This window comes from Macrotis lagotis, chromosome X (genome assembly GCF_037893015.1).
Source record: "Macrotis lagotis isolate mMagLag1 chromosome X, bilby.v1.9.chrom.fasta, whole genome shotgun sequence".
Lineage (NCBI taxonomy): Eukaryota > Metazoa > Chordata > Mammalia > Peramelemorphia > Peramelidae > Macrotis > Macrotis lagotis.
Window position 1 is genome coordinate 290,130,340 of NC_133666.1, and position 15,274 is coordinate 290,145,613.

Here is a 15,274-nt window from a genome sequence, read left to right on the forward strand (position 1 = left end):
AGTTCCTTTATGATGCAAAGTAGTAGGTTTTATATCTGACATTCCCTCCATTCCATTTTGGGGAGGGATAGAAGGATGGTAATTTGTGTCATGTATTGAGTTGGGGTTGGGAGGTGGAGAGAAAAGGATGGTATATTTTTCTTGGAAATCCATGAAGCATCATCTATCACAGGAAAATTTAAACCTATCCACCAATACCAAAGAATTGGAGATCAAAATGTTAAAATTCCAGAATAAGGAATCTTTAGATTATGCTGTAAAACTCAGGGCTCATGCTTTCAATATCATGTACATGAAGGCTCAAACAATTTTTTTCTGAGATCTTCATCTCCAGAGTTTGTCTCATCTCTTCTTCTCTCTTCTCCCCCGAATACAAATAGTGAACATTTTTAGGTTGAATAAGCCAAAGCACTCAGAATCTGAACTTGGAAGGATTTGAAAGATCATTGAATTCAACCCCAACACTTTACAGACAAGGAAAGTGAAAAGCAGAGAGGTTGTGATTTGTCCAGGATCATATAGCTACTTAGTGGTGGAGTCTGGATTACAGTATGGTTCAGTTCTCCCAACTTCCAGCCCAGTAGTTTTTCTGCTCTTCCAGAGTGAACAAAAGCTATTTTATTTTCAAAAATGTGAGGCTAGGTAGACAGTTTCTTATAGATAGTTCTTTAAGTTCAGGATGCTAGGCACTGGGAATGTAAGACAAAAATGAAACAGTTCTACTTTCAAAGAGCTTACATTCTTTCATGTACACAAAAATATATGCAAAATATATATATATATATACAAAGTAAATACAAATAGAAAAAAATCCAATTCTGATTGCCAATGATGGTTTTCATCACAGTATATTTAGACAGATGGAGTGTGTCATGAAGGTTACAGAACCTAGCTCCCAGAGAAGGAGAACTAGATTGATCTTTTGCTTTTCTCCATGAATGGTGGTTCTCAACTCTACAACTGATGTTAGCATGCTTCGGCTGATATCACAACTGACTTTGTTGACCATAAAGAGATTACTGAAGTTGACAGTAGAAATAAATACCGAGAGAGAGAGAGAGAGAGAGAGAGAGAGAGAGAGAGAGAGAGAGAGAGAGAGAGAGAGAGAGGAAAAAGAAAAGGAAAAACTGATAACTGCTAGGTCATGGCCAAGACAATAGCCATCCTCTAGGAAAAAGCTGTGTTTTGTTCAAGGATAAAACATGGGTATAGAGAAAAAGTCTCAGTGAACCTGAACCAGTTACTGATAGCCCTTAGAAATGCCAAGGCAGCCACAAAGAGGTTGGATGAGAAAATCAAGACTTGGAGAGGATAAGTATAACCTTTTATGTATAATTGGGCTATAAATGGAGCTACAGATTTTTGCAGTATATACCTTGAAGGGTCATTAATGAGAGGTAAATTAGTTAAGCAAAATTAAAGTAAGATAATTGTCTAATTAATGAAGTAATTTAGTAAAATACTTAATAACTATAAAAATAATATGACTATAAGTTACTACTGATTTTAATTGCAAATAATGATGCAGTCTAGTAGATTAAATGACAGTCAAGAAGCCTAAATTCTGCTCTTGGTCTTGCTTCAGCCTCTACATTCAAATAGTGGTTATCATCATATACTTCCCTCCATATCATGTAGGAAAGTTGTGAGATTCATGTCTTTATAAATATGAATGTGCTATGAGTTCAATTTTTTAAAATTAAACATTCCTTTCCTACTAAGAAGAGTCCCTAAAATAAACAATGAATTAATACTTTGCTAATTAAAAAAACAAACTCTTGAGTCTTGAAAATTGCTAAATTTTCAGTATGAGCATTTACACTTCAGAAATCAACAAATGGTATAATTAGGACTTGACGTTGTTTTATTTATTGTTTATACTAAGAAAGTTCTGAAGAAAATGTTATTAATCAAGATTTGGATAAATGTTAATAAGATTAAACTTAAAAGTATCTCCTGTATATAATTGTCCCTTCTAGAGAGCCAGTTGTTAAACCAGCATAGCCCTGCCTATAATGTACCATCTTTCTGCCAACATGAAACAGGAATGCTCAAGGAATGAGCTCAGAGTATTGTGGCACTTGATCATAGTGATGCTATAAAAGAGGGTCTTATATTGTTCTTCTAGTTGTTTTGTGATTGTTTTTCTTGACTTTACTAAAAAAAAGATGATAAATAGAGAGACAGACAGACAGATAGATAGATAGATAGATAGATAGATAGATAGATAGATAGATAGATGGATGGATGGATGGATGGATGGATGGATGGATGGATGGATGGATGGATGGACGGATGGACGGACGGATGGATGGATGGAAGAACAGATAGATCAGCATGGAGGTAGGGAGATAGGGAGGAAAGTAAATACATAGGTAGGTAAGTAGTAAATTTATTACAAAGTTAATTTGTGTCATGTCCTGACCAAGTGCATGGTATATCACAATAACCAAATTAGACTTACTCTCAGGGAGCTTAAATTCTTTCATGGGGAAGACAACACAGAAGAAGGTGCTGGAAATGAATGGATGCTACCCATAGAGGGAATGTATGGAGTTAGGGGGTATTGTATAGGTTTCTGGTCTTTTAACATATTTATTGAACATATATTTGGTCCACAATAAATATTTGTTGAATTGGATTTCACACTAAGCAATAGATATAATCACTAAAATCAGAACTTGGGTGGATCTTACAAGTTGTCTTATTATAGAATCACAGAATCCTAGACTGGGAATGAGCCTGAGAATTCATCTGATCCAAGTCCCACATATAGAAAAAAGTGAAAGCTCAGGGTGGACAGTGAGCTGAAGCTCACAAAACTACTTAATGAGAAAACTGTAACTAGAACCCATATTTTGGCATCCTACTACAATTCTTCACATGTCAAATCATTGCTTCAACTCTCAATGAACATTTAATATTGATGATTATCCTTTGTTCTTGAAGAAGATCGTGACATCAGGGTGGTGATGCCATGACAAGCACATGAACTAGATTTGAGAGAGGGGTACTGTGCTAAGTCACAACTCACTTTCTCTTCTGGAGCTATCTGAGTCCAGTGGCCAGATATAAATCAGAATGACTGAATATGGCCCTGGATACATGGCAGTCAGGGTTAAGTGACTTGCTTAAGGTCACATTGCGAGTAAGTGGCAAGTGTCTGAAACCAGACTTGAACTCAGATCCTTACTCAGGGTTGATGCTCAATCCACTACACCATCTAGTTGCCCATGCTTAATGTAATGGAGAAATGAGTAAGACATAATGGAAGTTAATATAGACATTATAAATATAATCATGATATTTGTTCATTTTCTTCCCCAGGTTTTGGAGGTGCTCTTGGTTACCTTTTAGGTGCTATAGACTGGGGACATTTGGAACTAGGAAGATTGCTGGGCACAGAATTTCAGGTTATGTTCTTCTTCTCTGCTCTGGTGTTTACCACCTGTCTCATCATACACTTGTGCAGTATCCCTGAAATACCTCTCTGTGATAACCAAGAAGACAACATGCCACAGCACAACCCACAAGGCCCTCTGCTGATGCAACATGGAAACTATGCCTATGGTTCTCTTGAAAAAGTGAAAAATACTTATATGAAAACGGAGCAGACTGAACTAGCCACAGTAAAACTGGAAGAAGCCAAGGAAAATAATGAGGAGCAGGTGAGGATGATTGCATTCTTTTTTTTCTTTTAAACTGTGTTTTCTTTTCTCTGGCCTTTCTATTTTTCTCTCTAGATGTAGAAATGAATTCGACATGAAATTGATCAGCTGTGATCCTAGTACTTTCCTGATTTCTAGATTAAAATTCTCCAACTAAATGAAAGTAATGGCAGTTTCTCAACTGTACTTTTTCCTTTGACCATGGAATTTCTTTCTTGCTCTAACACTATTATATAAAGCACTGTTTTTCAGGCAATGAAGAAGGTGATAATAGCTTTGAATGGCCAGATTAGGAAAAAGGCTGCATGAATTCTAAGAGAGAGGAGAAGAGAATAAGTCTTTATTAAGTGCTTCTCTCATTTGATCCTCACAATCCTGGGAGGTGCTATTGTTACCTACATTTTACAGGTGAAGAAACTGCGAAAGTGATTTACTCAGGATCACACAGCTAGTAATTGATTGAGAACAGCTTTGAACTCATATCTTTATAACTCCAGGCTCAGGGTTTTGTTCTAAGTGCCTATAAATAAGTGATAGTTTGAAGAGGGAACAAACCCTAACAACTAGGGATCAAGAAAGGTTTTAATGGAAGAAAAAGAACCTGAGTTGTAGCTTGAAGAGAACTAAGAAACTTTCCTATGTTCAAGCCCTTGTCATCTCTTGCTTGGACTATAGCTGTAACCTAGTTATGGAGCTTTAAGAACACAGTGTGGAGTCTATCTGGTTCTCTGATGATGTTTGTCCTTCATTCTCAAAAAAGGCCATGATATCAGAGAGGTGATGTCATGACAAGAATATGAATTGGACTTGAATAAGGGGGTGCTCTGCTAAGTCACCAGTCTCACTTTCTCCTCCAGAGCCATCTGGGTTCTATGGCCAGATATGAATCAGGACTACTGGAGATGTCCCTGGATGGGAAACAATCAGAGTTAAATTACTTGCCCAAGATCTCATAGCTAGTATGTGGTAAGTGTAAGAGACTGAATTGTAAGTGCCATCCTCCTGACTCCAAGGACAGTGTTCTATCTACTGTGCCATCTTAAGTCACAGGTATAATGATATAACTGGTCAAGAAATATCTGATGCTTCTGAGATAAAATACAAACTACTCTGGAATTTCAAATTTAGCTTCAGACACTTTTAACTGTAGAACCCTGGGCCAGTCACTTAACCATTCTCTGCCTCAGTTTCATCATCTGTAAAATGGGGATTATAATTTCAACTTCCTCCTGGATTGTTGTGAGGAAGAAATGAGATAATACTTTTAAAATGCTTTGCCCTCCACAATCTGGTTCCAGTCTTTCTTTCTGGGCTGATTACTCATTTCTTTATATTATGTAGTCTTTCTTTTTCTCTTTCAATTTCTCTAGTCATGAAGAACTGATAAGTTCATATAAGAATTTTAACTTCTACCATATGCTATGTTTTCTAAAAATAAGTATAAATAAGGAACTATATAAATATATATATATATATATTTACACATACACATACACATACACATATATATGTTTATCTTGGGAATAACATATTGCTTTATTTTTGATCCCTAACTGAGGTATGATATGACCCTGGAATCAGAAAGATCTGAGTTCAAAACAACATACTTGTTGTATGACCTTGGAAGAGTCACACAAACTTTATTTACCAGAGGTTCATCAACTGTAAAATGAGGATAACATCAGCTGCTGCCTCATAGGGTTGTGAGAATCAAAGCACTTAGAAAGAATGCATTGAACATAGTAGACTACAACTACTTATTTCTTTCCTTTTTCTTTTCTTCCCTAATATCCAACACTCTCCTGTTCTCAATTAGAATAAAAATACAAATAGTCAGCAGCTAGGTTGTCTAATGAATGAAGTATTGCAGGGGTCCAGCCTCCGAGGGGTCCTTCGAACCTGACAGGAGGGATAGAGTTGGCAAAATGAGTTGAGACAACAAAGGGGTAAAGGCAGGAGTAGGTTGACTGTCAGCTGCTTGGATTTATTTTTATAGTCTCAGAATCATGTATGTTTCAAGCAAGCAAACTAAGATCATTTCCTTGGTTACAAAAGTGTACAATTTTCATCATCAATCATATAATTCATGTGGTTACAAGTTTTAATCATGTGATTATAAGTTTAATTAATAAATAATTATATAGTTAATTGATTTCTTATCCCTACTCAGACCATGATGACCTCAACCTGTCTGTTATCTTATTTATTACTACATTGTATAATCATTAATTCATTTAAAGTTATTAATTAAACAATTCTTTTAATGGAAAGTTTTTTATATTTTTTGTGTAAGTAATGTTTTTTGATACACTTCCTTAACAAACGATAGTGAGGATCTTTATGTTTGTCCACCAATCCATTAACTCTTACAATAACCAATTTTTCTTTCAGGACTTGTTAGTAGAAACCAAAGTTTCTGTGACTTTTTTGTTCTTTCCCATGAAACTAAGGCTGCTGGAGTTCACATATTGGTCACCTGTACTAACTATTTTCTCATCATCTTTTTCATATATTCCTCTGTATGGTAAGGGGGGCAAAACTATTAATTTCCCTGGAATTCTATCTGACCCATCTTGTATCTGTTTTCCTTGTATATATTCTGACATCTCCTTGGAATTCCAAGTGTTGGGTTTTCCAGAGATTTCATAATGTTGAAGCCTTTTGTATGCCTCAGGGAGAGGCAGTCCTGTTAAATTTGGACAGAGTTTACAGTCTGTTTTATTCAAGGAATTTTTCTGAAATCCTTCCTTTATAGTTATTCCACTATTAGGGTGAGTAAATATTGCAATCAATAATAAACCTATAAACATTGGTATGCATGAAATCCATATATATATTGAAGAAGGAAATGTTGTTCCATCAGGCAGTGTGACTGCCTTGAGTCTTCTTGCTGTGACTGTGTCAAACAGCTTAGAGACCCTGGCTCCCAACAAAGTATAGGAACCAGAGTCAAAAAATAAAAAATAAAGAAGTTCAAACTGAGTTTCACACATTTACTAGCTGAGGGATCCTGGACAAATCATTTAACAGCTCTCTGCCTCAGTTTCCTCCTCTGTAAAGTGGGGATTGTAATAGCAATTATCTCCTGGGATTGTTGTGAGGGAAAAATGAGATGATACTTTAAAAATTCTCTGCAAACCTTAAAGCATATATAAATGTTTGCTAACATCTTTATCAGGGGAAGCTAGGTAGTCCATGGATATAACACTGGACCTAGAGTCAGTCAGATCTGAGTTCAAATGTGACCTTTAACATACACTGACTGTGTGACCCTGAGTAAGTCACATATCTATTTAGTTCCTCCACTGTAAAATGGGGTTACACTGGAAATGGCACTGACAAACCCTGTTCCAGAGTGTCTCTACGAAGAAAATTGAAACAACAGCAGTTATCATTATCCCTATTATTATTAGTCAAAACAAATCAAGATAATGACCATGTATGAAAGTGTATCTTGATTCTATTCCTTTAATCCATCACCTCTCAACCAAAATCAGGTACTCTCTACTTTCTTCTCCCTGTAATCAGTGATATCAAACTCAATTAGAAATGGGAGCCACTAATTTCTACATAAGGATCTTTGCAGGAAGCATATTGATTTAATTTTAAAAAGTGATATTATCTATATTCTAATGTATTGTATTTATTTTGTTAAGTATTTCTTATTTACATTCTAATTGGACCAGGGCTATGTTTGTTTCTGCCCTGCTCCCCATTACTTTGTAGTTCTTTTGTATATCTTAGATGTGCATATGTTGTATGTATCCCTCCAATAAAGTAAAATCTGCTTGAAGGCAGTGCCTGGTTCAGTATCTGAGACACAATTGTTGTTGTTGTTCATTTGTATCCAATTCTTCATGACCCCATCTGAAGTTTTCTTTTTTTTTTTAGTTTGTTTGTTTGTTTTTGCAAGGCAATGGGGTTAAGTGGCTTGCCCAAGACCACACAGCTAGGTAATTATTAAGTGTCTGAGGCCGGATTTGAACTCAGGTACTCCTGATTCCAGGGCTGGTGCTCTATCCGCTGTGCCACCTAGCCGCCTCTCATCTGAAGTTTTCTTGACGAGGCCTGGAGTAGTTTGCCTTTGCCATTTCTAGTTCATTTTACAGGTGAAGAAACTGAGGCAAACAGGGTTAAGTGACTTGCCCAGAGTCACACAGCTAGAGAATATTTGAAGTCAGTTTTGAACTCAACAAAGATGAATTTTCTTGGCTTTAGATCTTGAACTTTATCTACTGTGACACTTAGTTGTCTCTGGAACATAATAGCAGTTAATAAATAAATGCTTGTGACTTGATTAATTGAGTAAAAGGTGGAGCTAAAGGGGAAGTGGATTCTAGACTTACAGGACAAACTGAACAATTGGGGATTATAATGGCAATTACCAATGGAGAGGAAAATTCTTTCCATGTTCACTGTGACAGGGTTTTGGAATGCTAGAGAGTCCACAAATCCATATAAACAGCAAGGGTCATACAACTAGTGAGTATCTGAGGCCAGTTTTGAACTCAAAAAGATGAATCATTTAGACTTTAGTCCCTGAACTTTATCTGTGAAATTCTGTTTTTTGGAAATACCAATGAGGACAATTTGGTTGGAACATAGACTGTGTAAAAGATTAGTATTCAGAAATAAACCTGATAAAGGAGACTGGAGCCAGATCATGAAGGGCCTTTGATGCTAAACTGAAGACTTTGTATTTGTTTATAGAAGCAGTAAAGAGTCACTGCAGATTCTTGAGAAGGAATTGAGCTGAATAGACCTGTGTGCTCTAAGTATTGACAGATATATAGGGGATGGGTTGGAGAGGAGAGAACCTGGAAACAGACACCAATTAGGAGTATCCAGTTGAGAAGTGATGGATGTCCTGACTAGGGCAGTGGCTGTGTATGTAGGGGAAAAGATGAATGTAAAAGATACTGTGTTGACAGAGGAACCTGAAAATAATAAGATGCATGATGTAAAAGAAAAGATAAGGGCAGATCCAACAAAGTCCACCCTCTACAAGAACCAGCTAGTTTGGAAATAAGCTTGGGCTGAGGAGATCTTTGATATATTGAGTTTGAGATGCCTGGGGGACTCTAGAAGGCAGCGGTAGTTCTAGATAAAAACTTAGGGGAGAGTCTAGAGCTGGATATATTGTATTTTATGAATCACAATGGCATCTATATGCATTTAAAAATTTTTGTTGTTGTCATTCAGATCTGTCCGATTCTTTGTGACCTGATTTACAGGTATCTTAACAAAGATACTGGAATGGTTTGTCATTTTCTTCTCAAGTTCATTTTGCATATGAGGAAACTGAGGCAAACAGGGTTAAATAACCTGTACAGGTTCACACAGCTTGTAAGCATCTAAAGTCAAATTTGAACTCAGGGAGATGAATCTTGCTGACTCCAGGTCTGGCATTCTATGCACCCAGTGGAGTACTGTGAGTTGATTCCATCTCTAATTCTAGGATTCTCTAACTCCATTTACTTTGTTGCTTGCCATGTTGTCTCATATTGAAATGGCAGGTCATTTAGGCCATCCTCCCTTTCTCCCCTGCCTCCTGATTTTTTTAAATAAATGACTGTGTAGCCATGCCATATTATACTAGCGAAGTTTTTTCAAACCTAAATATAAAATTTAATGTAGATTGATTGATAGTGTATGTATATCTTAGTAGATAGGATACCAAACTTGAAAGCAAGAAGCCCTGAATTCAAATCTTACTTTAAACATGTACATGTTCAATGATCCTGGGCAAGTCAATTTACTTCTCTCAGCCTCAATTTCCTAGTCTATAAAATGGTGGTAATAATAGAAGCTACTTCATAGGATTTTAAGGATCAAATGGTATAACATATGTAAGGTGCTTTTCAATGCTTAAAGTACTCTTTAAATACTAGCTATTCTTTTATTTATTTCCGTTGAATTTCATCTTAATCATTCTTATCCAATGTTCTATCTTTCCTGGATCATTTTAAATTCTTTCTAGGTTATCTGTATGTTTCACATACAAATCTGATAAATAGGTCATTCAGGCCTTTAAAAACCCAAGTTAATACTAAAAATGTTAAACAGTATAGACTCTTAACCTATATCAAATAACTTGCTTTCTCAATGGGGAGGTGGGGGTGGGAGAGGTGGAAGGAAGAAAGAGAATTCAGACTCAAAGTTTAAAAATGAATGTTAAAATTTATTTTTACATGTAATTTGGGGAAAATAAAGCATTAAAAAATAGTGTAGACTCAAATTTGGATTCCTGGGGTTCCCTTTTATCTGACACAGAACCCTAAATGACCACTACTTGTGTCTAGTCATTTATTTAAATATCCATTTGTCTAATTCCATCTAATGGTACCATTGTCTAGTACACATTTCCCCAATCTTTTTTTTCACAAAGCTATAAAGAAAAACATTTTTGATTAAATCTGGGTAAATTGTATCTACCTCATCTCCAAATTGAGTAATTTGAACAAAATAAGTAATCCCCTCCTAAGGACATCTAGGAGACACTATGGCTAGAGTGCTAGGCCTGAAGTTAGGATTCATCTTCCTGAATTCAGAATTAGTCTCAGACACTTACTAACTCTGTGAATCTGGGTGAGTCACTTAACTTTGTATGCCTCAGTTTCTTCCTCTGTAAAATGAGCTGGAGAAGGAAAATGCAAACTACTCTGTTTCTTTGCCAAGAAAATCCCAAATGGGATCATCCAGAGTCAGATAACTAAAATAGCTGAACGATATAACAATCCTTTCCTACTAGTAAAGTTGACTTGGTGGATGACTTGAACTTGAGTTCTGAGTTGCAATAGGATTAAACACAGCCACACTAAGTCTGTCAGCAATATGGTTACCCCACCCTCAGCTCCATCCCAATATTGAGTTGGCAGGGGGGAACCAGACTACCTAAGGAGAGCAAGTTGGATGAGGTTAGAAACACTACAAAGCTTCCATGCCAATCTGCTGTAAAACTGGATCTACAAATGGCTGCTGCACTTCCAACCTTGGCTAGATAGTAAAATCGGTCCTCATTGTTCCTAATAACCTGGAATGTGGAGTGATATTTCATGAGCTCCTCTACCTCCTCTTCTATAAGGAAGACCAATCTTCTTTTCATACATAATTATCAATACTTTGTATGTGGCAGAAATAATCGATACAGATCACTGGAAATTTCCCCTTGTTCTTTATACTTTCTAGAAATATCATTAATCATTGTTCTTGACCAACAAAAATGACTGAACAACAGCAGCAACAACAACAATAAGATTGTACCGATGAAAATTAATTCATTCAACGCCACATAAATCAATAGAAGATTTTAATCAAGTACATACTATTTACACACACACACACACATACACACACACACTCATTCACTCATTGGCTCTGATGGAGTGTGATGCTTTTGGGGGGGGGGTTGCAAAGCAATGGGGGTTAAGTGATTTGTCCAAGGTCACACAGCTAGACTGTGTCTGAGGCTGGATTTGAACTCAGGTCCTCCTGACTCCAGGGCCATTGTTCTATCCGCTACCCTCCTAGCTGCCCTGTATGGACTGTTTTTGTATCATCTAAATTTAGAAGAACAAGATAACATACCTTTGGCCAAATAACATAAGCTCTGGCTTCCAAAGTAGAACTCCTGAGAGAGTGGAATCATTACTTTCTGGGAACCATGGACCTGGGAGCAATTATTTTTAAAAGCAGTTATTTTTTTCACAATGATAGTATCTGTGTTTCTTGAAAATCATGATCCCTTGCTTTAGAGTGAGGTCCTGATTTTTTTGAAGGTTCATGCTGGATATCTTTAAACTTCATCTTCAATCCTAAATTCCCTTATCCAACTCTGCCATTTCAGTAAGTGGCTGTGTGTGTGTGTGTGTGTGTGTGTGTGTTTGCATGATATAGTCTCTTTTATTCCTGATTACCCAGTGCTTGTTCAAATGGCAGCCATTGCAACCTTCAGACAGTGATTAGAAGACTTTGTGAGACTAAAATATGCTGAGAACCTTTGAAAAATCTCTTGTGGCTTTAACAAGGAAATTAGGGATGTAGGGAAGAAAGGACAATTTAATTTTCATTTTTAAAACCCAAAGGGGAGCTGAGAATTTTCATGCCTGACTTTTAGTGAAATAACAAGTCTAATTTGAAAGCTCATGTGGGGTTAAGAACAAAAGCAGAAATGGATTTGGGAGAAAGCAAAGAAATGGGCTGAATATTGTGACTGAGGTAGAGGTCTAAATTAATGAGTGAATTGAAAGGGAACACCTGTTGTCCAGTTTTAATCTTTAATATGTGCATTAATTTTGGAAAGGGGTTGTTTATACCTCATTTCATCTGCTTAATTCTAATGCATCTTGTAAAGGTCAACTCAGATATCCTCTCCAGAAAAGCCTTCCTTGATCTGTCCCCTTAGTAAGGAATTTCCTTCTTAAACCTCAGATAGTACTCTACATTTTTAATATATTTTAATCATATGGTATTTTCCACCTGTGTATGCATCATCTCCCCCTATTACACTATTAATTTCATGATGGCAAAGAAGTATCTCATCCAAAACTATATCTCTTCTTAGGATCCACTGGCATTGTGATCTGCTCAAAGTAAGCTCAGGATACAGGTTAGATGGATTGTGCATAGAGAGTTAGTTGGGAGCATAGTGTCAGGCTATTCTTCCTTCAATCCAAGAGCCTCTTTGAACTCAATTTTCTCCTTTATAAAATTAACCAAGTTAATTTTTGAGTTTCCAGCTCTATCATTTTATGATTGATCATTATCTTCTCTAACTTCCCTTCTCCCTCTCATCTGAATATGGTTCTATCCCTGGGGTTTATAAATACAAATCTGTTTCCTTGTGGGGCTTGATAGCAGCCAGGAAGATAATTCTAACCTTTCATTAACCTTCTGGACCTTCCCTAGAATGGCAAAGATTTTACAGGAGGGACCCAACAGAGTAGAAAACATGTCTATGGATGGTAGTTGTAGTTGTAGTTGTAGACTTTTAGTTATGTGAATATAGCTATTACTTAAAGTTTCTGAGAATTAGTTCGCTCTTTAAATAGGAGTTACAATAATGTACTACTAATCTCATGGTGTTGTCAGGATCAAGTGAGATAATATATGAAAAACACTTTATAATCTTTAAAGAGTGGTAAATAAATTTTAATTATTGATATCATCAGTTACATAAGTAGTGTAGTGGATATAGGGCTGGGTCTGATGTCAGGAAAACTCATCTTCTTTGAGTTCACATCTAACCCAAATACTGTTGCGTTACTCTGAACAACTCACTAATTCTGTCTATCTCAGTTTCCTCATCTGACAGATAAGCTGGAGAGGGAAATGGCAAATCACTCCAGTGTCTTTACTGATAAAACTGCAAATGGGGTCACAAAGAGACTGAAAAGTACTGAATAACAAATTGACATCATCATCGTCATCATTAGTTACAGGAAGAATTGTGCGACAGGCTGTCCAGATACATTGTTTATACTTTCTAGAAATATGTGCTTATAAACAACCATCATTACATACTTCTCAGTCATTCATGGCACTTTAAAAATTAAATATATGTTGGGACATTAAAAACTTTATAAAAATGTAAACTGTCAGAGATTTTAAATATGTCATATTATTCTGATCACAGGACAATAAAAATATATTCAATGAAGGATCTTTGAAGAAAGATTTATAAATTTACTGTAGATTATATAACTTAAAACCAAAGAATAAAAAAGGGCAAATAATATAATATTCTACCAGAGAAAATTATAACAGTAAGACAATATACCAAAACTTATGGAATGCAACTAAAGCAATCCTTATGGGAGAGTTTATATGTCTAAAATCTTTCATTAACATAAGAGACAAAGAACAAATAAATTCATTTGGCATGCTACTAAAAAAACTCTGTGTTTCTCCTGCAGTGGCAACAACACTAATGAATGTGCTTATGGGGTCCTGCAGGAAGTAGGTGCTATAAAGACACTTTGGTACTTATTATTATTAATTTATTCATAATAATAATAAATGTTGTTTTATAGGACTTCAAGGTTTGTAAATTGCTTTTCATACATTATCTCATTTACAAGGTAGCTACTACCAACTTAATTATCCACATTTTGAGGACTAGTTGCTAATTAATTTATGAAATTTTGAAATGGGGCAGGCACACCTGGTTCTCTGTGTGACCCCAAGTCATAGTTTGAATTTATTTTGACATTTCTTTGATACTTAAAGAAGTGGGATTAGTTTTGCTTTGGTTTGAGGGTTTTTTTTTCACTTGTAGAAGGGATTGGATTAGGTAATCCCTAAATCCTTTCCACTTTGAAATCCATGAAGATTATATGATCCTATGAAAGTGATACCTTTGTTTTACATTTTGTCCTAGAATCAGAGCAAGATGTCTATGAAGTCTTTACTGAAGGCTATTCTGAGCATGCCTCCTCACTACCGCTATCTCTGTGTCAGCCACCTTATTGGATGGACAGCCTTCCTTTCTAACATGCTCTTCTTCACGGATTTCATGGGACAGGTAATACTGACATTCTTCAACCAGATCAAAGAGTCAGCAAGTAATTGCTGAATTCTTACAATACTATGTTTTTGGGGAGATATAAATCAAGAAAAAGGTATAATTCCTATCCTCAAGGAATCTTCTTGAAACCATTTCAAATAACTCAGGAATAACACTCAACAGTGCTGTAAATGATCCATCCAAGGAGCAAACATTAAATCCAGTTTAAACCTAACGGCATCAAGGAATGAGCTTGAATTTAAAAAAAAATGAATGAAAAAAGTAAGTATTAAGTGATTGCAGTGTTACATACACTATGTGAAATGATACAAAATGATACAAAAATTCAAAGCAGAAAGACAGTTCCTATCCTCAAGGAACTTAAATTCTAATAGGGGAAAGATAATACATATCAGTGGGCCAGGAGGAATATTTTGAATAGGAATGTCATAAAAATGGCATTTTGAGTTATATTGACTCAACTGGTTTACATGGCAGTTCTGGGTCTGAGATAGGTATGATGAATATTCACCAATTAAAAATTATGAATGTCAGAACTTGAGTTCCAGGTCAGAGATGGAGGCTGGAAGAGGAACATGGCAGATTGAAGAATGTTTGAGAAGTGGCCAAAATATCTATATACAATTCACATTCTACATGCTCAGTATGCTTGGGTCTTCTATGTTAAACCTATTGCCTAGTTTTTTTCCCAAATTAGTTTCAGCTGTAGACAGTTCTCAACCTCTTCCAGGTTTTCCTGACATGCAAAAGCAGCTAAATTTGAATGATGATCACCACTTCTTTTCACAAGGTCTTTCTTAGGCTTTGTGGAGCAGCAACAAGAGAAAACCCCTCACCAACTCCTTGGTATAAACATGGCCATTAGGCTCCCAGATTTTCTTATTTTAGAAATCTCCTTCCTAACCTCATCAAGTGCTAGAGAAATCCCAGTCCCTTTGTGAGCCTGAAATTTCTTTGATTGGTTGTAGTTATGCCCATTGATGACTTTTTAAGAGGACAAAGATAAAGCCTGATTGTTTTTAGAAAGTAGGGCTACTTTGAAAGTGATTGGCAGATGGGGACTCAATAGGCTGGATTCTGA

The 15,274-nt window shown here is 36.1% G+C and overlaps 1 protein-coding gene across 1 annotated transcript in view; it reads left to right on the forward strand.

The window, feature by feature from the left end:
* SLC45A2 (solute carrier family 45 member 2) overlaps nucleotides 1–15,274 on the forward strand; it is a 61,978-nt gene that overhangs the window by 16,515 nt on the left and 30,189 nt on the right. The window contains exons 3-4 of the mRNA XM_074201682.1: nucleotides 3,328–3,668; nucleotides 14,047–14,190. Coding sequence (XP_074057783.1) covers nucleotides 3,328–3,668; nucleotides 14,047–14,190 — 485 coding nt within the window. The remainder of the gene's footprint in view (nucleotides 1–3,327; nucleotides 3,669–14,046; nucleotides 14,191–15,274) is intronic.